The 15,105-nt window shown below is 43.5% G+C and overlaps 1 protein-coding gene and 1 long non-coding RNA gene across 2 annotated transcripts in view; one reads left to right on the top strand and one right to left on the bottom strand.

Moving 5' to 3' along the window:
* bop1 (BOP1 ribosomal biogenesis factor) overlaps positions 1–13,630 on the top strand; it is a 14,502-nt gene extending 872 nt beyond the window's left edge. The window contains exons 2-15 of the mRNA XM_034545253.1: positions 129–302; positions 382–465; positions 629–783; positions 866–983; positions 1,206–1,520; positions 1,609–1,770; positions 1,870–1,950; positions 2,033–2,102; positions 2,189–2,321; positions 12,164–12,347; positions 12,434–12,725; positions 12,957–13,041; positions 13,182–13,289; positions 13,371–13,630. Of these exons, the coding sequence (XP_034401144.1) occupies positions 129–302; positions 382–465; positions 629–783; positions 866–983; positions 1,206–1,520; positions 1,609–1,770; positions 1,870–1,950; positions 2,033–2,102; positions 2,189–2,321; positions 12,164–12,347; positions 12,434–12,725; positions 12,957–13,041; positions 13,182–13,289; positions 13,371–13,524 (2,115 nt within the window). The 3' untranslated portion in view covers positions 13,525–13,630. The remainder of the gene's footprint in view (positions 1–128; positions 303–381; positions 466–628; positions 784–865; positions 984–1,205; positions 1,521–1,608; positions 1,771–1,869; positions 1,951–2,032; positions 2,103–2,188; positions 2,322–12,163; positions 12,348–12,433; positions 12,726–12,956; positions 13,042–13,181; positions 13,290–13,370) is intronic.
* Positions 13,631–14,069: 439 nt separating this feature from the next.
* LOC117738595 lies at positions 14,070–15,096 on the bottom strand. The gene is made up of 3 exons (XR_004610092.1): positions 15,017–15,096; positions 14,391–14,574; positions 14,070–14,304 (listed from the first exon to the last, which is right to left on the bottom strand). It is a non-coding gene; the product is annotated as an uncharacterized LOC117738595 (long non-coding RNA).
* Positions 15,097–15,105: the final 9 nt, after the last annotated feature.

Genomic DNA, 15,105 nt, shown 5'->3' with positions numbered 1-15,105 from the left:
GTATATCTCAACATACTGAACATATTGTACTAATATATACCTACATAATGTACAAAAATATATATATTGTAATAACCCATACCAACATATTTAGGTTCTAAAAGTACCAGTTTTTGGGTCTTCTTCAGATCTTCAACTTCAAATGTACTAAGGAGGAAGAGGAGACGAAGGAGGAGGAAGATCTGTCGGACAGCGAGGACAGTGTCTTTTCAGGACTGGAAGATTCTGGGAGTGACAGTGCGGATGATGATGAGGAAGAGGAGGGATCAGATCATAAAGGACCCGAAAAGGATGATCTGAAGGTGTGTGTGTGTCTGTGTGTCACCTGCTCTTCTCAGTGTTCTCCTCTGGAACCTCACCTGTGTTCTGGTCTCCTTCCAGATAGAAGACGAGGAGGAGAAGAGGGGGACTGAGACGGAAGAAAAGCAAGATGACGAGTATAAACACGACTCTTCAGACGAGGAGGTGAGACACGTTGATGGTGCAGGACGAGACTTTAGGGCCAAAGGGATTTTAGTTTGTTTGTACAATTATGACGTGTTCAAATCCAAAAGGATGCAATCTGTTTGATTCTGTGCAAACATCAGCTGTTTACGGGGGTTCTATTCATGATGTTGTGGTTCTGCAGGACATCAGGAACACGGTGGGGAACATTCCCATGGAGTGGTACAAAGACTTCCCTCACATTGGCTACAACCTGGATGGGAAGAAGATTTACAAACCAATCAGGAACAAGGATGAGCTCGATGACTTCCTTGACAAAATGGAGGATCCGGATTACTGGTGAGCTGGTTAGCATAATGCTATCCACCCTATTGGTTTAAAGAGGGAATGCTAGTGATGCTAACCTGCAGCTTGTCTGTAGGAGAACGGTTCACGACAAGCAGACAGGAAGTGACATCGTGCTGTCAGATGAGCAGGTGGCGCTGGTTAATCGTCTGCAGAGAGGACAGTTTGGAGACGTCAACTTCAATGAGTATCAGGTACGCTCGGGTTACGCCCCCAACACGAGAATTACCTCCTTCAGCCACCAGACATCCAAGTCTTTTCTTGTCAGAGTTAACTACCAAATATCCGCTTCAAATGTTTATGAAATATCTGCACACATTTCAGTGGCTCAACACGCATGAAGTGATTCCAGAGTCCAAGGTAGGTTAATGTGGGCCAGGTCCTGATCAGAGAAATGTTCTAATCCAACCCCCCAGCCTCAGGTGGAGTTCTTCAGTCAGGACGTGATGCTCCACCCGGTCACCAACCGACCAGCAGACAAGCGCAGTTTCATCCCGTCCCTCATTGAGAAGGAGAAGGTGTCTAAACTGGTCCACGCTATAAAGATGGGTTGGATCAAGCCTCGGCGGACGGAGGACGACAGCAGGGGTCGATACTACGACCTGTGGGCCAATGAGGACTCTTCTATTCTGGCCAAGCACAAGATGCACCTGCCTGCCCCCAAAGCCCCTCTACCTGGTCACCAGGAGTCCTACAATCCACCCCCCGAGTACCTCTTCACGGACGAGGAGGTAGGTCATCTTTGGAGGAGGTCTCCTGTTTGAGTGGCCTTTGATAGAACCTAACTCCACCTGTGTCTACCCGTCTACTTCTCTGCAGAGAGCTCTCTGGGAGCAGCAGGACGCCTCAGACAGGAAGCTGCCGTTTGTTCCCAGGAAGTTCTCCAGCCTCCGTCAGGTTCCTGCGTTTCCTCGATTCCTCCACGAGAGGTTCGAGCGCTGCCTCGACCTTTACCTGTGCCCCCGCCAGAGGAAGATGAGGGTACCCCGAATATACTGAACCTCTCAGTCAATCATGCCGCAGGATGGTCTGTGAGGAAGATGTCACCAGTAACCCGTCTCTCTCCCCGTCTGCCTGCAGGTGAACGTCAATCCAGAGGATCTGATTCCCAAACTCCCCAAACCGAAAGACCTGCAGCCTTTTCCTACAACGCAGTCCCTTGTACGCACGCGCACACACACATGCACTGCTGACATGTCCTAGGAGTATGTACATTTGTAATGGTCCTCAATTGTGTGTGTAGGTGTATCGGGGTCACAGTGGTCTGGTTCGCTCTATCAGTGTGTCTCCATCAGGTCAATGGCTGGCCTCAGGTAACAGTGTGTACAAGTACTGTGGGTTGCGTGTACAAGTACTTTGGGTTGCGTGTACAATTACTGTGGGTTGCGTGTACTTCCAGGTAGTGATGACGGGACCGTGAGGTTCTGGGAGGTGCGTTCGTCTCGCTGTATGAGGACAGTCCAGGTGGGCGGGGCTGTGAAGAGCATTGCCTGGAACCCAAACCCGTTGGTCTGTCTGCTGGCAGTCGCCCGGTAAGGAGGTCCTCCTTCTGCTGTTTCTTTACTTTGCTTTGTTTGATAAGGGCACATTCATAAAAACATTTAGCCAAGAGGCTATTTGTGGTCTGTAGTCCCGAGAGGAATAACATTACACACACATCATTACATTACATTACATGTCATTTCATTTAGCTGACGCTTTTATCCAAAGCAACTTACAATAAGTGAATTAAACCATGAGTCCAAACTCAGAACAACAAGAATTAAGCAAGTACAATTTCTTCAATAACGTAAGAGACATTTAAGTGCTACTAAAGTGTTAAACTACAAAGTGCTATCGGTAAGGGACATTTAAGTGCTACTAAAGTGTTAAACTACAAAGTGCTATCGGTAAGAGACATTTTAGTGCTACTAAAGTGTTAAACTACAAAGTGCTATCGGTAAGGGACATTTAAGTGCTACTAAAGTGTTAAACTACAAAGTGCTATCGGTAAGAGACATTTAAGTGCTGCTAAAGTGTTAAACTACAAAGTGCTATCAGTAAGAGACATTTAAGTGCTACTACGGCTCTACCTTCCCTATTCAAGGTGTAGTCACTAAGATGTGTTTTTAGTCTGTAGAGACTTCCTGTCCTGATGTCAATGGGGAGCTCGTTCCACCAATGAGGAGCCAGCACAGCAAACAGTCATGTACCATATACAAGGTTTATACAATATTTACAATGAATAGAGAGAATATTAATATACGTAGTATCATCATTCAGAGACGCTAAGACAGTCGAGTACTAACAAGACAACAGTCTCACCGATTCAACACACAGCAAATGAAATGAGGGAGAACTGTTCAAATAGAACTTAAAAAACAAGGTGATGCTGCATTGTTAGACACTAACCACAACAACATCATGGCAGAAGACATAAAAAGTAAATGAAATATATAAATCAGTCAGCTAAACAACAATAAAAGACATAAAGGTAAATGATGGTCGACCAGCAAAGTCAAGACATACAGACGACAACAGACTGGAGACCTGCCGACAGACTCGACAACAGACAGACGGAGGCAAAGTTCCACACGGACAGATTGAGGACAGTTACGTTCTAGTGCTGACAGAACTGGTACTAACTAACCATTTCTTTAACTGAGCCATTCCAGTCTGTTGCTGGTACAGAACAAGCCGACTGACTGAAAGTACAACCCCCTCTTCCTCCTCTTCCTCCTCTTCCTCCTCTTCCCCCTCTTCCCCCTCTTCCCCCTCTTCCTCCTCTTCCTCCTCTTCCCCCTCTTCCTCCTCTTCCTCCTCTTCATTGTTTGAGCGGAGGAGAGGTCAAGCTCTATAATCTTGTACATGAGACATGCACATATTTAATCATGTTCTGCCAACTAAACAAAGTATATATTTTACGTATAGGGCAATGCTGAGAGAGAACTGATTTTTTTTTTTTTTTGAACTCACATTCATGCGAATACTTTCAACACGACCGAGCTGGGACAAAGGGAGCGTAGACCATCGTTCCAGGTCACTGTCAATGCACCCAATCATTCTACTATAATTGGCCTCATATAACTTCTGTAGCGATGAGGGGATGTATATACCAAGGTACTTTATACCGTCATTTGGCCATTTAAATCCACTTTGGAGTTTTACATTTCTTGAGATGTTTCCATTGATATCCATAGCCTCTGTTTATTCCACATGTACCTTTTTATATCCAGAGTAGTATCCATACTGTGAGATGAGTTCCTTTAGATGTGGTATTGTTGATGCAGGTTGGGTCAGATATAATAATACATCATCAGCATACAGGGATATTTTATGATCCTCTTTATGTATTACAGTTCCTTTTATTTTATTATCATCTCTGATAAGCTGGGCTAGGGGTTCGATACTAACAGCAGGGGGATAAAGGGAGCCTTGTCTGCAGCCGCGTTCCAATGTGAATCTTTGTGATCTATATCCATTCACTTTAACAGCTGCTTGTGGTGACGAATATAGTGTTTGTATCCAATTCAAGAAGTTGGGGCCACATTTGAATCTTTTTAGTGTTTGGAATAGATAATGCCACGATACCCGGTCAAAGGCTTTTTGAGCATCTAGAGACAAAATCATAGCTTCTACTTTCTCTTCTTTTTGATGGGATATTATGTTTAATAAGCGTCGTAAGTTATCACCATAGTATCTTCCAGTGATGAATCCCGTCTGATCAGGATGGGTGATTTTAGTGATTATATGATTGACTCTTCTTGCTAGGATTGCTGTTAGAATGCGCAGGTCCCCATTCAGCAGTGATATCTATATGATTGGCACTCTGTGGGGTCTTTTCCTTCTTTATGAGTTACCACTATAGTCGCCTCAGCCCAAGATGGTGCCATGGTTTTAGATTCTAATGCATGGTGGTATGCTTTCAGCAACAGTGGTGATAACATATCCTTGAAGGTTTTATAAAATTCATTAATATATCCATCTGGTCCTGGGCTTTTATTATTTTTGAGTGTTGGGATCACCTGCTTGATCTCCCATTCCTCAATAGGCTTCTCTAATTCCTTGGCTGCTGATTCTGTCAGTTCAGTTAATTTTATAGGATTTAAGAACTCTTGTAAGTTTTGCATTATCAGAGCAGGTATCTGTATTTTTGTATAAGGATTTGTAAAACTCTGCGAAGGATTCTGCTATTTTATCTGGTTTTGTAACAAAAGTTTCTTTTGATTTAAATTTCTGTACTGTATTAGATGATTGTTTTTTTCTTAATCCAAATGCTAGTAATCTGCTTGCTTTGTTACCGTGTTCATAGTATCTTTGGTTCGTGAATCTTAAACTTCCCTCAATTTGATCTGATAGTAGGCTGTTGAGCTCTCTTCGGGTTGACTTTAGGTCATTTAGGAGATTGGCTGATGCAGATTGTTTATGTTTATGTTCTAAGTCTTTTATTTTATCTTCCAATTCTTTCTGTTTGGACTCTTTTCCTCTTCTCTTAGCAGAGGTGAATGAAATAATACGTCCTCTGATGTATGCTTTGGCACAATCCCAGAGTATAAGAGGTGTTGTTTCCTCCAAGGTATTGATATCCAAGTATTCCTTGAGTTCTGCTGTAATAAAGGAGGTAAATGCTTTATCATTAAGGAGAGATGCATTAAGTCTCCATTGTTTAGAGGTTGGCCTTTGGCCTATGTCCCATTTTAATGCCACGGGTGCGTGGTCGGATATAGTTATAGGAAGAATCTCAATGTCCACTATCCTATGTAGCTCTGCTTTCATGGTAAAGAAATAATCGATCCGTGAATAGGATGTGTGTCTGTTTGAGTAGAACGTGAAATCCCTGCTTCTCGGGAACTTGATTCTCCACATATCTACAAGGCCTCCAGGATTGGTATTTGAGCATTCTACTCATTCTAGAGAGCGGAGTTTTAGAGGCAGGTTGTCGGTCCATTAGTTGTGACATTACACAATTGAGGTCTCCTCCCATCAGTAACAGCCCTGTACTATATTGTAGGATCTTATTGAACAATGTCCTGATAAAGCCAGGCTCGTCTTCGTTAGGTGCATATACATTAATGAGGGATACTTCTGTGCCATCAATTAATCCGTTAACTAAGATATATCTCCCCTCTGTGTCTTTGTGTACTAGTGTTTGTGTGAAATTAATTTGTCTGTGTATGAGTATGGATACTCCCTTTTTTCTCCCCGATCGGTGTGAGGAGTAATATACTTTATCTGCCCAGGACCGTCTCAACTTTTCATGTTCAGCATCAGATAGATGTGTTTCCTGGAGGAATGCAAAGTGGCAGTTGGCTTGTTTCATCTGATGTAGAATGTTCTTTCTCTTAACAGGGCTATGAAGGCCTTTGACATTGTAACTTATCACTTTTAGCGGGTCCATTGTGTGAAGTATTTAATTTTCATATTTTGGGAGTTTGTGTAGAGAGATGGGAAGCAGAGGCCAACAGCCAGCACATGGGCCATGTATCTTGTTATGTGGAGTGTGGAGAGTTGGACTAGATAATGAAACCAATAGGGATGGGGTAGAAGAGGGTATTTAAGAAAAATGGATGATGAGCTTGTTGTTCTAATAAACAATGTAGGATCCCCAGGGAACAGTGGGATCAGAACAAGGGGAACGCAACAGTCTGGACTGCTGTTAACTAACATTAGCAACAGTCCGGTGGGACCTAGTCCCTTAGCCACTAAGGGCAAGCAGCAACGGTGCACAGTCGAGATAGAAATGACTATGCTATGGGTGTGCTAAGATAAGGAATAGAGAAAGTAAGAAGAAAAAGAAAAGTTGACACAGAAAAGGACAGTGTCGAGTAACGGCCATTCAGGCCCCTGCAGTTCTTGGCATACATGTGTAAAGTCAAACAGCTCCTTGTGGTGCAGTAGTGTTTGGTTGCACACAGAGCTAAAGGCGTACCAGTATTCTCCTCTTATGGAAGCTGCCAGTGAGCAAGTAAAGTAGAGTGATACAAACAATATGAATAGAAATAGCGGGCACATTATAAGGGTTTGTTTCCTTGTAATGGAGACGGGTATATACAAAAATATTAACTGAGACATATTTTTCCTTTTCTCTTCTCAGGTGTGATTCAAGTAATATTTTGAAAATATATATATTTGAATATAAAATAAAGTAGAACATAATGATGTGTCAGTATGTGAAATTGCAGAACTCACTGGTCAGTCCTTACTGTAGTTAACAGTACTGATAGGGATACATTTAGTCTGCGGCCTCAGTAGATGGGATGACTTTCTTCCGGACATACTCCGTGGCTTTGCCGGGATCCAGAAACTCCTCGTCTTCGTTGTTGTGTGAAATCCGGAGTCTTGCCGGGTACAGTAGGCCGTAGCGGACTCCTTTCCTTCCTCGCAGAGTCCTCCGTATGTCCGTGAACGCGGCTCTGGCTTTAGCAACGCTGGGTGTGTAGTCTGGGAAGATAGAGATCCGGTTCCCGTTGTAGACCAGCGGCGCTCTTTCTCGGGCTCTCCTTAGGATCTCTGCGTCATCTCCGTCATTGTGTCCTTCAGCGATGATCACTTGTGGTTCCTCCCGGTCTCCTGGTTGTGGATCGGTCGATCTTTATGTCCCGGTCCAGCTGCAGGACTTCTTTAATAACTTTGGCAACTGTGTTAGGGGAGCTGGAATCCGGTTGTTCTTGAATGCCGGCTATCCGGATATTACACCGTCTCGTTCTCCCCTCCATATCCTCGCATCGGTCTGTTAGAGTTGTGACCTGTCTTTGAAGGCTGGTTATCGTAACTTCTTGTGCGGCCACCTCGTCGGACCGTGTTGATAAGCCGCCCTTCACGTCTTGTATGTCGGCTTTCATGTGGTCTACTTCTGTTTGGATAGCGGTCGTGTTTTTAGAAATTTCGGACCGCACCGCTTGTAATTCAGACTTGAGTGAATTGAAATCTTCTGCTAGCGCACTTTTGAGTTCCTCTCTTATAATTTTGGAAATCTCTCCCTTCAGGGAAGATAAGATGTCCGCTTTCATCCGTTCGGTCATACCTGGGCTTTCACTGCGGGTGGGAGAGGGTTGGTCCGGGTCACCTGGTGGGATCTGCCTCGTGGTTCTTGTAGGCCGTGATGAGCTACCGCCGGATTTATATTTGTATTTTTGAAGCTTTTCCGCCATTCAAAAATGATGTAGCTTGCATAAGTCAGCTGTTGGCCCCTTTGTGATGTCCTCGGTGAGCTTTGAGGCTGGTATTCTTGAAATAGTAGCTGTTTTTATGTAAAATATTGTCGGTTCTGCAGGAGCACTGAAATTAGCGTCTTACTCCATATCTTGCTCACTAGCGCCCCCCAGAGAACTGATTTTTATCAAGGATTTTGAGTGTACGTTTATACTGTAGTGGTTTCAGGGTTAGGATAAATCTGACCCAGTTACAGACCGCTTTCACCTGAGATTTGAATGATAATTTGGAATCAAAAAGTACTCCAAGATAATTGTTTATGTACAACTTTTAGCCTCTCCCTAGATACAAAAACATCCGATTCTACACTTTCTTTTGGTAAAAAACATACAGACTGTTTTGGATGCATTAAGTTGAAACAGAATTGCTTTAACCATGTAGTTACATGGAGTTAGAGTTACTTTGCAGTGTGTCTCTTAGTCTCCTCCTGTCTCTGTCTAAAAGCACATTTGAATATCGTGTTTATGAATTATTAGGGCCCTCGCACCGACGTATTCTTAGAGGGACCTATTGTATTTCGAAACATTATTATTATTTTCCTCTGTTTTTTTGCCTTTTTGGTGGTTTTATCATATCCCAAAAGTTATTAAATTTGACATGCATATCAGGACTAGTGAAAAAATAGATATTTTAGGGGTCTCGCATTGTGTACAGATGAATGTCTATAGCCACTATTTTTGCCACCTATGACCGATTCACTTGAAATTTGGCACACATGGCCCGTTGGGGCTGCTCTACAAAAAAGTCAATCATGGAATTTAAATGCGTCTAATTAGATTTTCCACCATTTTAGAATTTTGTAAAAAAACACATTTTCAATCTTCTGAAGGCTGGGTCCAATTCTTATCAAAGTTATGAATGACAATGAACATCTAAGGGGTGTGTCTTAACTTCCAAATCACTTGGCCTATCCTCGCCAGATTTGTAGCATATGTCCACATCGCATATCCTAATGTTCTCATATTCAAACATTAGGGGGCGCTGCAGTCTATCGCTCAATATCTGTTGATGGGACCAACATCCGAAAAGATCTGTCTGATTCATGAACGCCTTCAAATGGGTTCTTACACAGCCGAATGAGGATCCCTAAATTAAAGTGTGTTCTCGTGCACAGAAACGCCCCACCCGCTCCTTATAAGGGCATGCAACTGAAGAGCCGTGTGCACAATCGACACACAGCAACACGACAGCAGCTTATAAACTGAGACTAACTTCACCGGTTAGAGGTGACTGTCGCACAATGTAGATGTCCATTCTATTGCACTGTGGCTATATAGTCTTTATTTATTTATTCACTTACATTTGCAGTGTTCCTGTAGTGCTTTTTGTTTATTTGATCATATCACGATACCTCGTCGAATCATGACTATATAAATGTGAAACGTAATTGTTAATGATTCAAATATTCTCGTATGTATTATTATAATTACTTAAATCTGTCTGTAGAGTTGATGTGAACGTAATCGCCAACGGTCGAATTTCAGATGAGAAAACTAATTTGTCCCCAAAACTGCGTAAGTGGAGTTCAGAAAATCACCAAATCAAAGTCCAGGAGCCGGATTACTGACAGACAGCTCTCATACTGTCTGTGCTTATGAGCAAGGCACTTACAGTGTTCAGCCACAGACGGCTCACAGACTGGAGTCACATGACTTCTGATGGCCTTGTGAGGACATTAGTCCTGACAGCATGTTGTCAGTGTTGTAGCTTCACTTGATGAATACAACATTAATATTGGGACTTCATCCTGCTCATAAATGTGTTTTTTCTTCTTCATATTGTGTGCGCTTAAAAAAATGATTTCCTTTTTAAGTCATTTAGTGTTCTTGGTCACATCCAGTTGAAAGCTGGACCAAAGTGTTTGATTTCAATCACAATGAGGTCAAATAAAAAGCCTCAAGTTGTAAAGTCTGGACAGTCTGTTCCTCTCAACGCCTCAATAGGAGATCTCGCCTGTCACCAAGGCAGGGGTCAGGGGTCAGGGGTCTTGGGCTTAAAGGTTGGTGACCACTGATCTTATTTCTAGGCACTATACTTTACTGAACTCCTGATAAAGGCAATTTATCAGATCCACTTCAGATGTTAAGTTGCATTACATTTAATTTAGCTGACGCTTTTATCCAGAGAGACTTACATTCATACACCGTAGAACAGCTACAGGAGCGATTCAGGGTCATGTGTCTTGCTCAAGGACACATCAACTAGGGCTAGTGGAGCCGGGGATCGAACCACCGATGCTCTGATTGAAAGACCGACCTACTATCCACTGACCCACAGTCGCATGTTGTTTGCAAAGCATAATTTGCAGCATCGCTTATGGTCTCTTATAATCTCTTGTCTCATGGTCTCTTGCTGTCCCTCACTCTTCGCTCTCTCTCATTGTCCCTTATGGTCTCTTGTCTCTTATAGTCTCACTGTCTCTTGTCTCATGGTCTCTTGTCTCTCACTGTCTCTTATAGTCTCACTGTCTCTTGTCTCATGGTCTCTTGTCTCTCACTGTCTCTTATAGTCTCACTGTCTCTTGTCTCATGGTCTCTTGTCTCTCACTGTCTCTTATAGTCTCACTGTCTCTTGTCTCATGGTCTCTTGTCTCTCGCTGTCTCTTATAGTCTCATGGTCTCTTGTCTCATGGTCTCTTGTCTCTCGCCGTCTCTTATAGTCTCATGGTCTCTTGTCTCTCACTGTCTCTTATAGTCTCACTGTCTCTTATAGTCTCACTGTCTCTTATAGTCTCATGGTCTCTTGTCTCTCGCCGTCTCTTGTCTCATGGTCTCTTATAGTCTCACTGTCTCTTATAGTCTCATGGTCTCTTGTCTCATGGTCTCTTGTCTCTCGCTGTCTCTTATAGTCTCATGGTCTCATAGTCTCACTGTCTCTTATAGTCTCATGGTCTCTTGTCTCATGGTCTCTTGTCTCTCGCCGTCTCTTATAGTCTCACTGTCTCTTATAGTCTCATGGTCTCTTGTCTCTCACTGTCTCTTATAGTCTCACGGTCTCTTGTCTCATGGTCTCTTGTCTCTCACTGTCTCTTATAGTCTCATGGTCTCTTGTCTCATGGTCTCTTGTCTCATGGTCTCTTGTCTCTTATAGTCTCACGGTCTCTTGTCTCATGGTCTCTTGTCTCTCACTGTCTCTTATAGTCTCATGGTCTCTTGTCTCATGGTCTCTTGTCTCATGGTCTCTTGTCTCTTATAGTCTCATGGTCTCTTGTCTCATGGTCTCTTGTCTCATGGTCTCTTGTCTCTTATAGTCTCACTGTCTCTTGTCTCATGGTCTCTTGTCTCATGGTCTCTTGTCTCTTATAGTCTCACTGTCTCTTGTCTCATGGTCTCTTATCTCTTATAGTCTCACTGTCTCTTGTCTCATGGTCTCTTGCTGTCCCTCACTCTTGCTCTCTCTCATTGTCCCTTATGGTCTCTCGCTGGGTATGAATGATTGACGGAGAACCTCTTAAAGGTGGTCAGAGGTCGTTGCTTCACACTGAACCTCTAAAAGGTGGAAAGAGTTGCAGGATTGGCTGGATGTTCTCTGTCCTCTTGTCTATCTTTTTATGTTTGGAACTTCAGTGCTAGCGATCTGAGGACCAGGGAGAACCGGATGTTGGATTCAGTACCGATGTGGTGCCGAGTCTGAAGCCCATTTTGAGACCCTGACCAGTAATCTGGGCTCTCTCGGGACCTCCTCTCTACCTCCTTCTGTTTCATGGATTGGAGTTCCATTCATACATTGTCATATTCATGTAATGTGTTCATGTAACTCTGTAACTCTGTTCATCTGGTCACATGACATCTATTCATCTGTCCATCCGGGGAGAGGGATCCTCCTCTGTTGCTCTCCTGAAGGTTTCTTCCCTTTTTTCCCTGTCAAAGGTTATTTTTGGGGAGTTTTTCCTGATTCGATGTGAGGTCAAAGGTCAGGGATGTCGTATGTGTACAGATTGTAAAGCCCTCTGAGGGGAGTTTGTGATTTGTGATATTGGGCTATACAAAATAAACTGAATTGAATTGAAAGAAGAGTCCTCCACTTTGAACTTGTGTACTTTATGTTTAGTATATTTTTTTATTATTTTAAATATAATTTTCATTTCACCCGTTTGTAAGTGGGTCATGCTGGGATTGGAACATTTATATATAATTTATATTTAGTGGTCTAAAAAGTTGTTCCGTCTCTCTCTCTGATTTAGGGACTCGGTGGTGTTGATCCTGTCTCCCTCTTTGGCAGACAGACAGGTTGTCTTGTCAACAGAGCGACTCCTCTCGGGTCAGCGGGAGGCGGAGTCTACTGAGGAGGTGGGCCCTGTGACGTGGAGTGATGCGGAAGGGGAGGAGCTTAGCCAAGGAATCACCCTCAAAATACAACACCCCAAAGTGAGAAAGCCCACCTGATTGATTACAGATCCAGGATCTATACCTGAGCTGTCCATACCTGATCTGACTGGTTTGAATCTGCTCAGGCTGTCCACCAGGTGACGTGGCATGCCAAAGGAGATTACCTGGCGTCGGTAATGCCCGATCACTCCAGCCACCTGCAGGTGTTCATCCACCAGGTGAGCCGGCGGCGCAGTCAGAACCCCTTCAGGAAGAACAAAGGTCTGGTCCAGTGCGTATCCTTCCATCCTGTCAGGCCCTACTTCTTTGTGGGCACGCAGCGCTCGGTTCGTATCTACAACCTGGTGAAACAGGAAATGACCAAAAAACTACAGGCCAACTCCAAGTGGATCTCCAGCATGGCCGTCCATCCCGGGGGTAACTAAATCCACCACAAAGCACCACTCACTAAAAGACCAGATGCACCAGAACACAGATTAACAACTAAAAAACACATCGACCAAAACACCAGATTCACCTAAACACCACATCCACCAAACGACCAGATTCAGCACAACAAAACGATCTAAACGTAACACCAGTTGGTGAAATACTTGTTTCAGATTGTCCTCAGGTGGGCTTCTGTCTAACTAGTGGGTCTGTCTGCAGGTGATCATGTTATCTGTGGGAGTTACGACTGCAGGCTGAGCTGGTTCGACCTCGACCTCTCAACCAAACCGTACAAGATGTTACGGTACGTAGCTGTCAATCATCTGGTGAATGAATCGTTACAGCACAGATTTGGTGCAATAGGTTGATTTATTTACATTTGATTGCCTGGTCGCACCCCTGCTTGTTGCAACATGTTTGAAGCTGTTCACTTCCTGTCTGCAGACACCATAAGAAAGCAGTGAGGAGCGTGGCCTATCATCGGCTTTACCCGCTGTTTGCCTCGGCATCAGACGACGGATCTGTCATTGTCTGTCACGGGACTGTTTACAGGTAATACAGAGTAATACACACATTATTAGACAATAATACACACAATAATACACACTGACTTTGTCTACTCCCCCCCCCCAGTGACCTGCTACAGAACCCATTGATCGTCCCGGTGAAGGTTCTCCGAGGTCATGTGATCACACATGACCTCGGGGTCCTGGATGTGACCTTTCACCCCACTCAACCCTGGATCTTCTCCTCCGGAGCCGATGCCACTATTCGCCTCTTTACCTAGCAACGTGACCGACCAACCAACCATCGACCGAGCGGCCGGCCGGCTGACCAGCAACATCTTTGAGACTTCAATTTTAATAATAAAAATAAAAACTGTTCACTTTTTAGTTTCATGTTTTTGTGGTTTATTACATTACATAACATTACATGTCATTTAGCTGACGCTTTTATCCAAAGCGACTTACAATAAGTGCATTAAACCATGAGTCCAAACTCAGAACAACAAGAATCAAGCAAGTACAATTTCTTCAATAAAGTTAAACTACAAAGTGCTATCAGTAAGAGACATTTAAGTGCTGCTAAAGTGTAAAACTACAAAGTGCTATCAGTAAGAGACATTTAAGTGAAGTGTAAAACTACAAAGTGCTATCAGTAAGAGACATTTAAGTGCTACTAAAGTGCTAAACTACAAAGTGCTATCATTAAGAGACATTTAAGTGCTACTACGGCTCTACCTTCCCTATTCAAGGTATAGTCGAAAAAGATGTGTTTTTAGTTTGCGCCGGAAGGTGTAGAGACTTTCTGATGTCAATGGGGAGCTCGTTCCACCAATGAGGAGCCAGCACAGCAAACAGTCGTGACTTTGTTGAGTGTTTAGCTCGAAGTAGGGCCTGACAGGATGGAAGGATACGCACTGGACCAGACCTTTGTTCTTCCTGAAGGGGTTCTGACTGCGCCGCCGGCTCACCTGGTGGATGAACACCTGCAGGTGGCTGGAGTGATCGGGCATTACCGACGCCAGGTAATCTCCTTTGGCATGCCACGTCACCTGGTGGACAGCCTGAGCAGATTCAAACCAGTCAGATCAGGTATGGACAGCTCAGGTATAGATCCTGGATCTGTAATCAATCAGGTGGGCTTTCTCACTTTGGGGTGTTGTATTTTGAGGGTGATTCCTTGGCTAAGCTCCTCCCCTTCCGCATCACTCCACGTCACAGGGCCCACCTCCTCAGTAGACTCCGCCTCCCGCTGACCCGAGAGGAGTCGCTCTGTTGACAAGACAACCTGTCTGTCTGCCAAAGAGGGAGACAGGATCAACACCACCGAGTCCCTAAATCAGAGAGAGAGACGGAACAACTTTTTAGACCACTAAATATAAATTATATATAAATGTTCCAATCCCAGCATGACCCACTTACAAACGGGTGAAATGAAAATTATATTTAAAATAATAAAAAAATATACTAAAAGTACACAAGCAAAAATAAGTTCAAAGTGGAGGACTCTTCTTTCAATTCAATTCAGTTTATTTTGTATAGCCCAATATCTTCCCAAACTTATCAAAAGTGTGTAAAGTTGTTAAAATAAATTAATACTAAAATGAGCTTATCCTCAGAGCATTGAGATCTAACCACAATCTAACCACGTTGTTCATGTTAATGCGTTATTTTGAAAAATAAACAAAGGAATATCACTAAATTGCAACTTAAATTCTCAATTGTAACTACAAAAGCAAACAATCATTCAGAATAATAAATAGATCGTGATACAACCTTCTACTTCCTCTCCTCTCTCTGCCAGCAAGGTGAGATCTGCCTCCATTTATTTTGAAGGCATGAGTTCAACTTCCGGTGTTTTTCTT

Source organism: Cyclopterus lumpus, chromosome 11, assembly GCF_009769545.1.
Source record: "Cyclopterus lumpus isolate fCycLum1 chromosome 11, fCycLum1.pri, whole genome shotgun sequence".
In the NCBI taxonomy this organism is placed as follows: Eukaryota; Metazoa; Chordata; class Actinopteri; order Perciformes; family Cyclopteridae; genus Cyclopterus; species Cyclopterus lumpus.
This window is presented reverse-complemented; position numbering and strand designations above follow the sequence as displayed.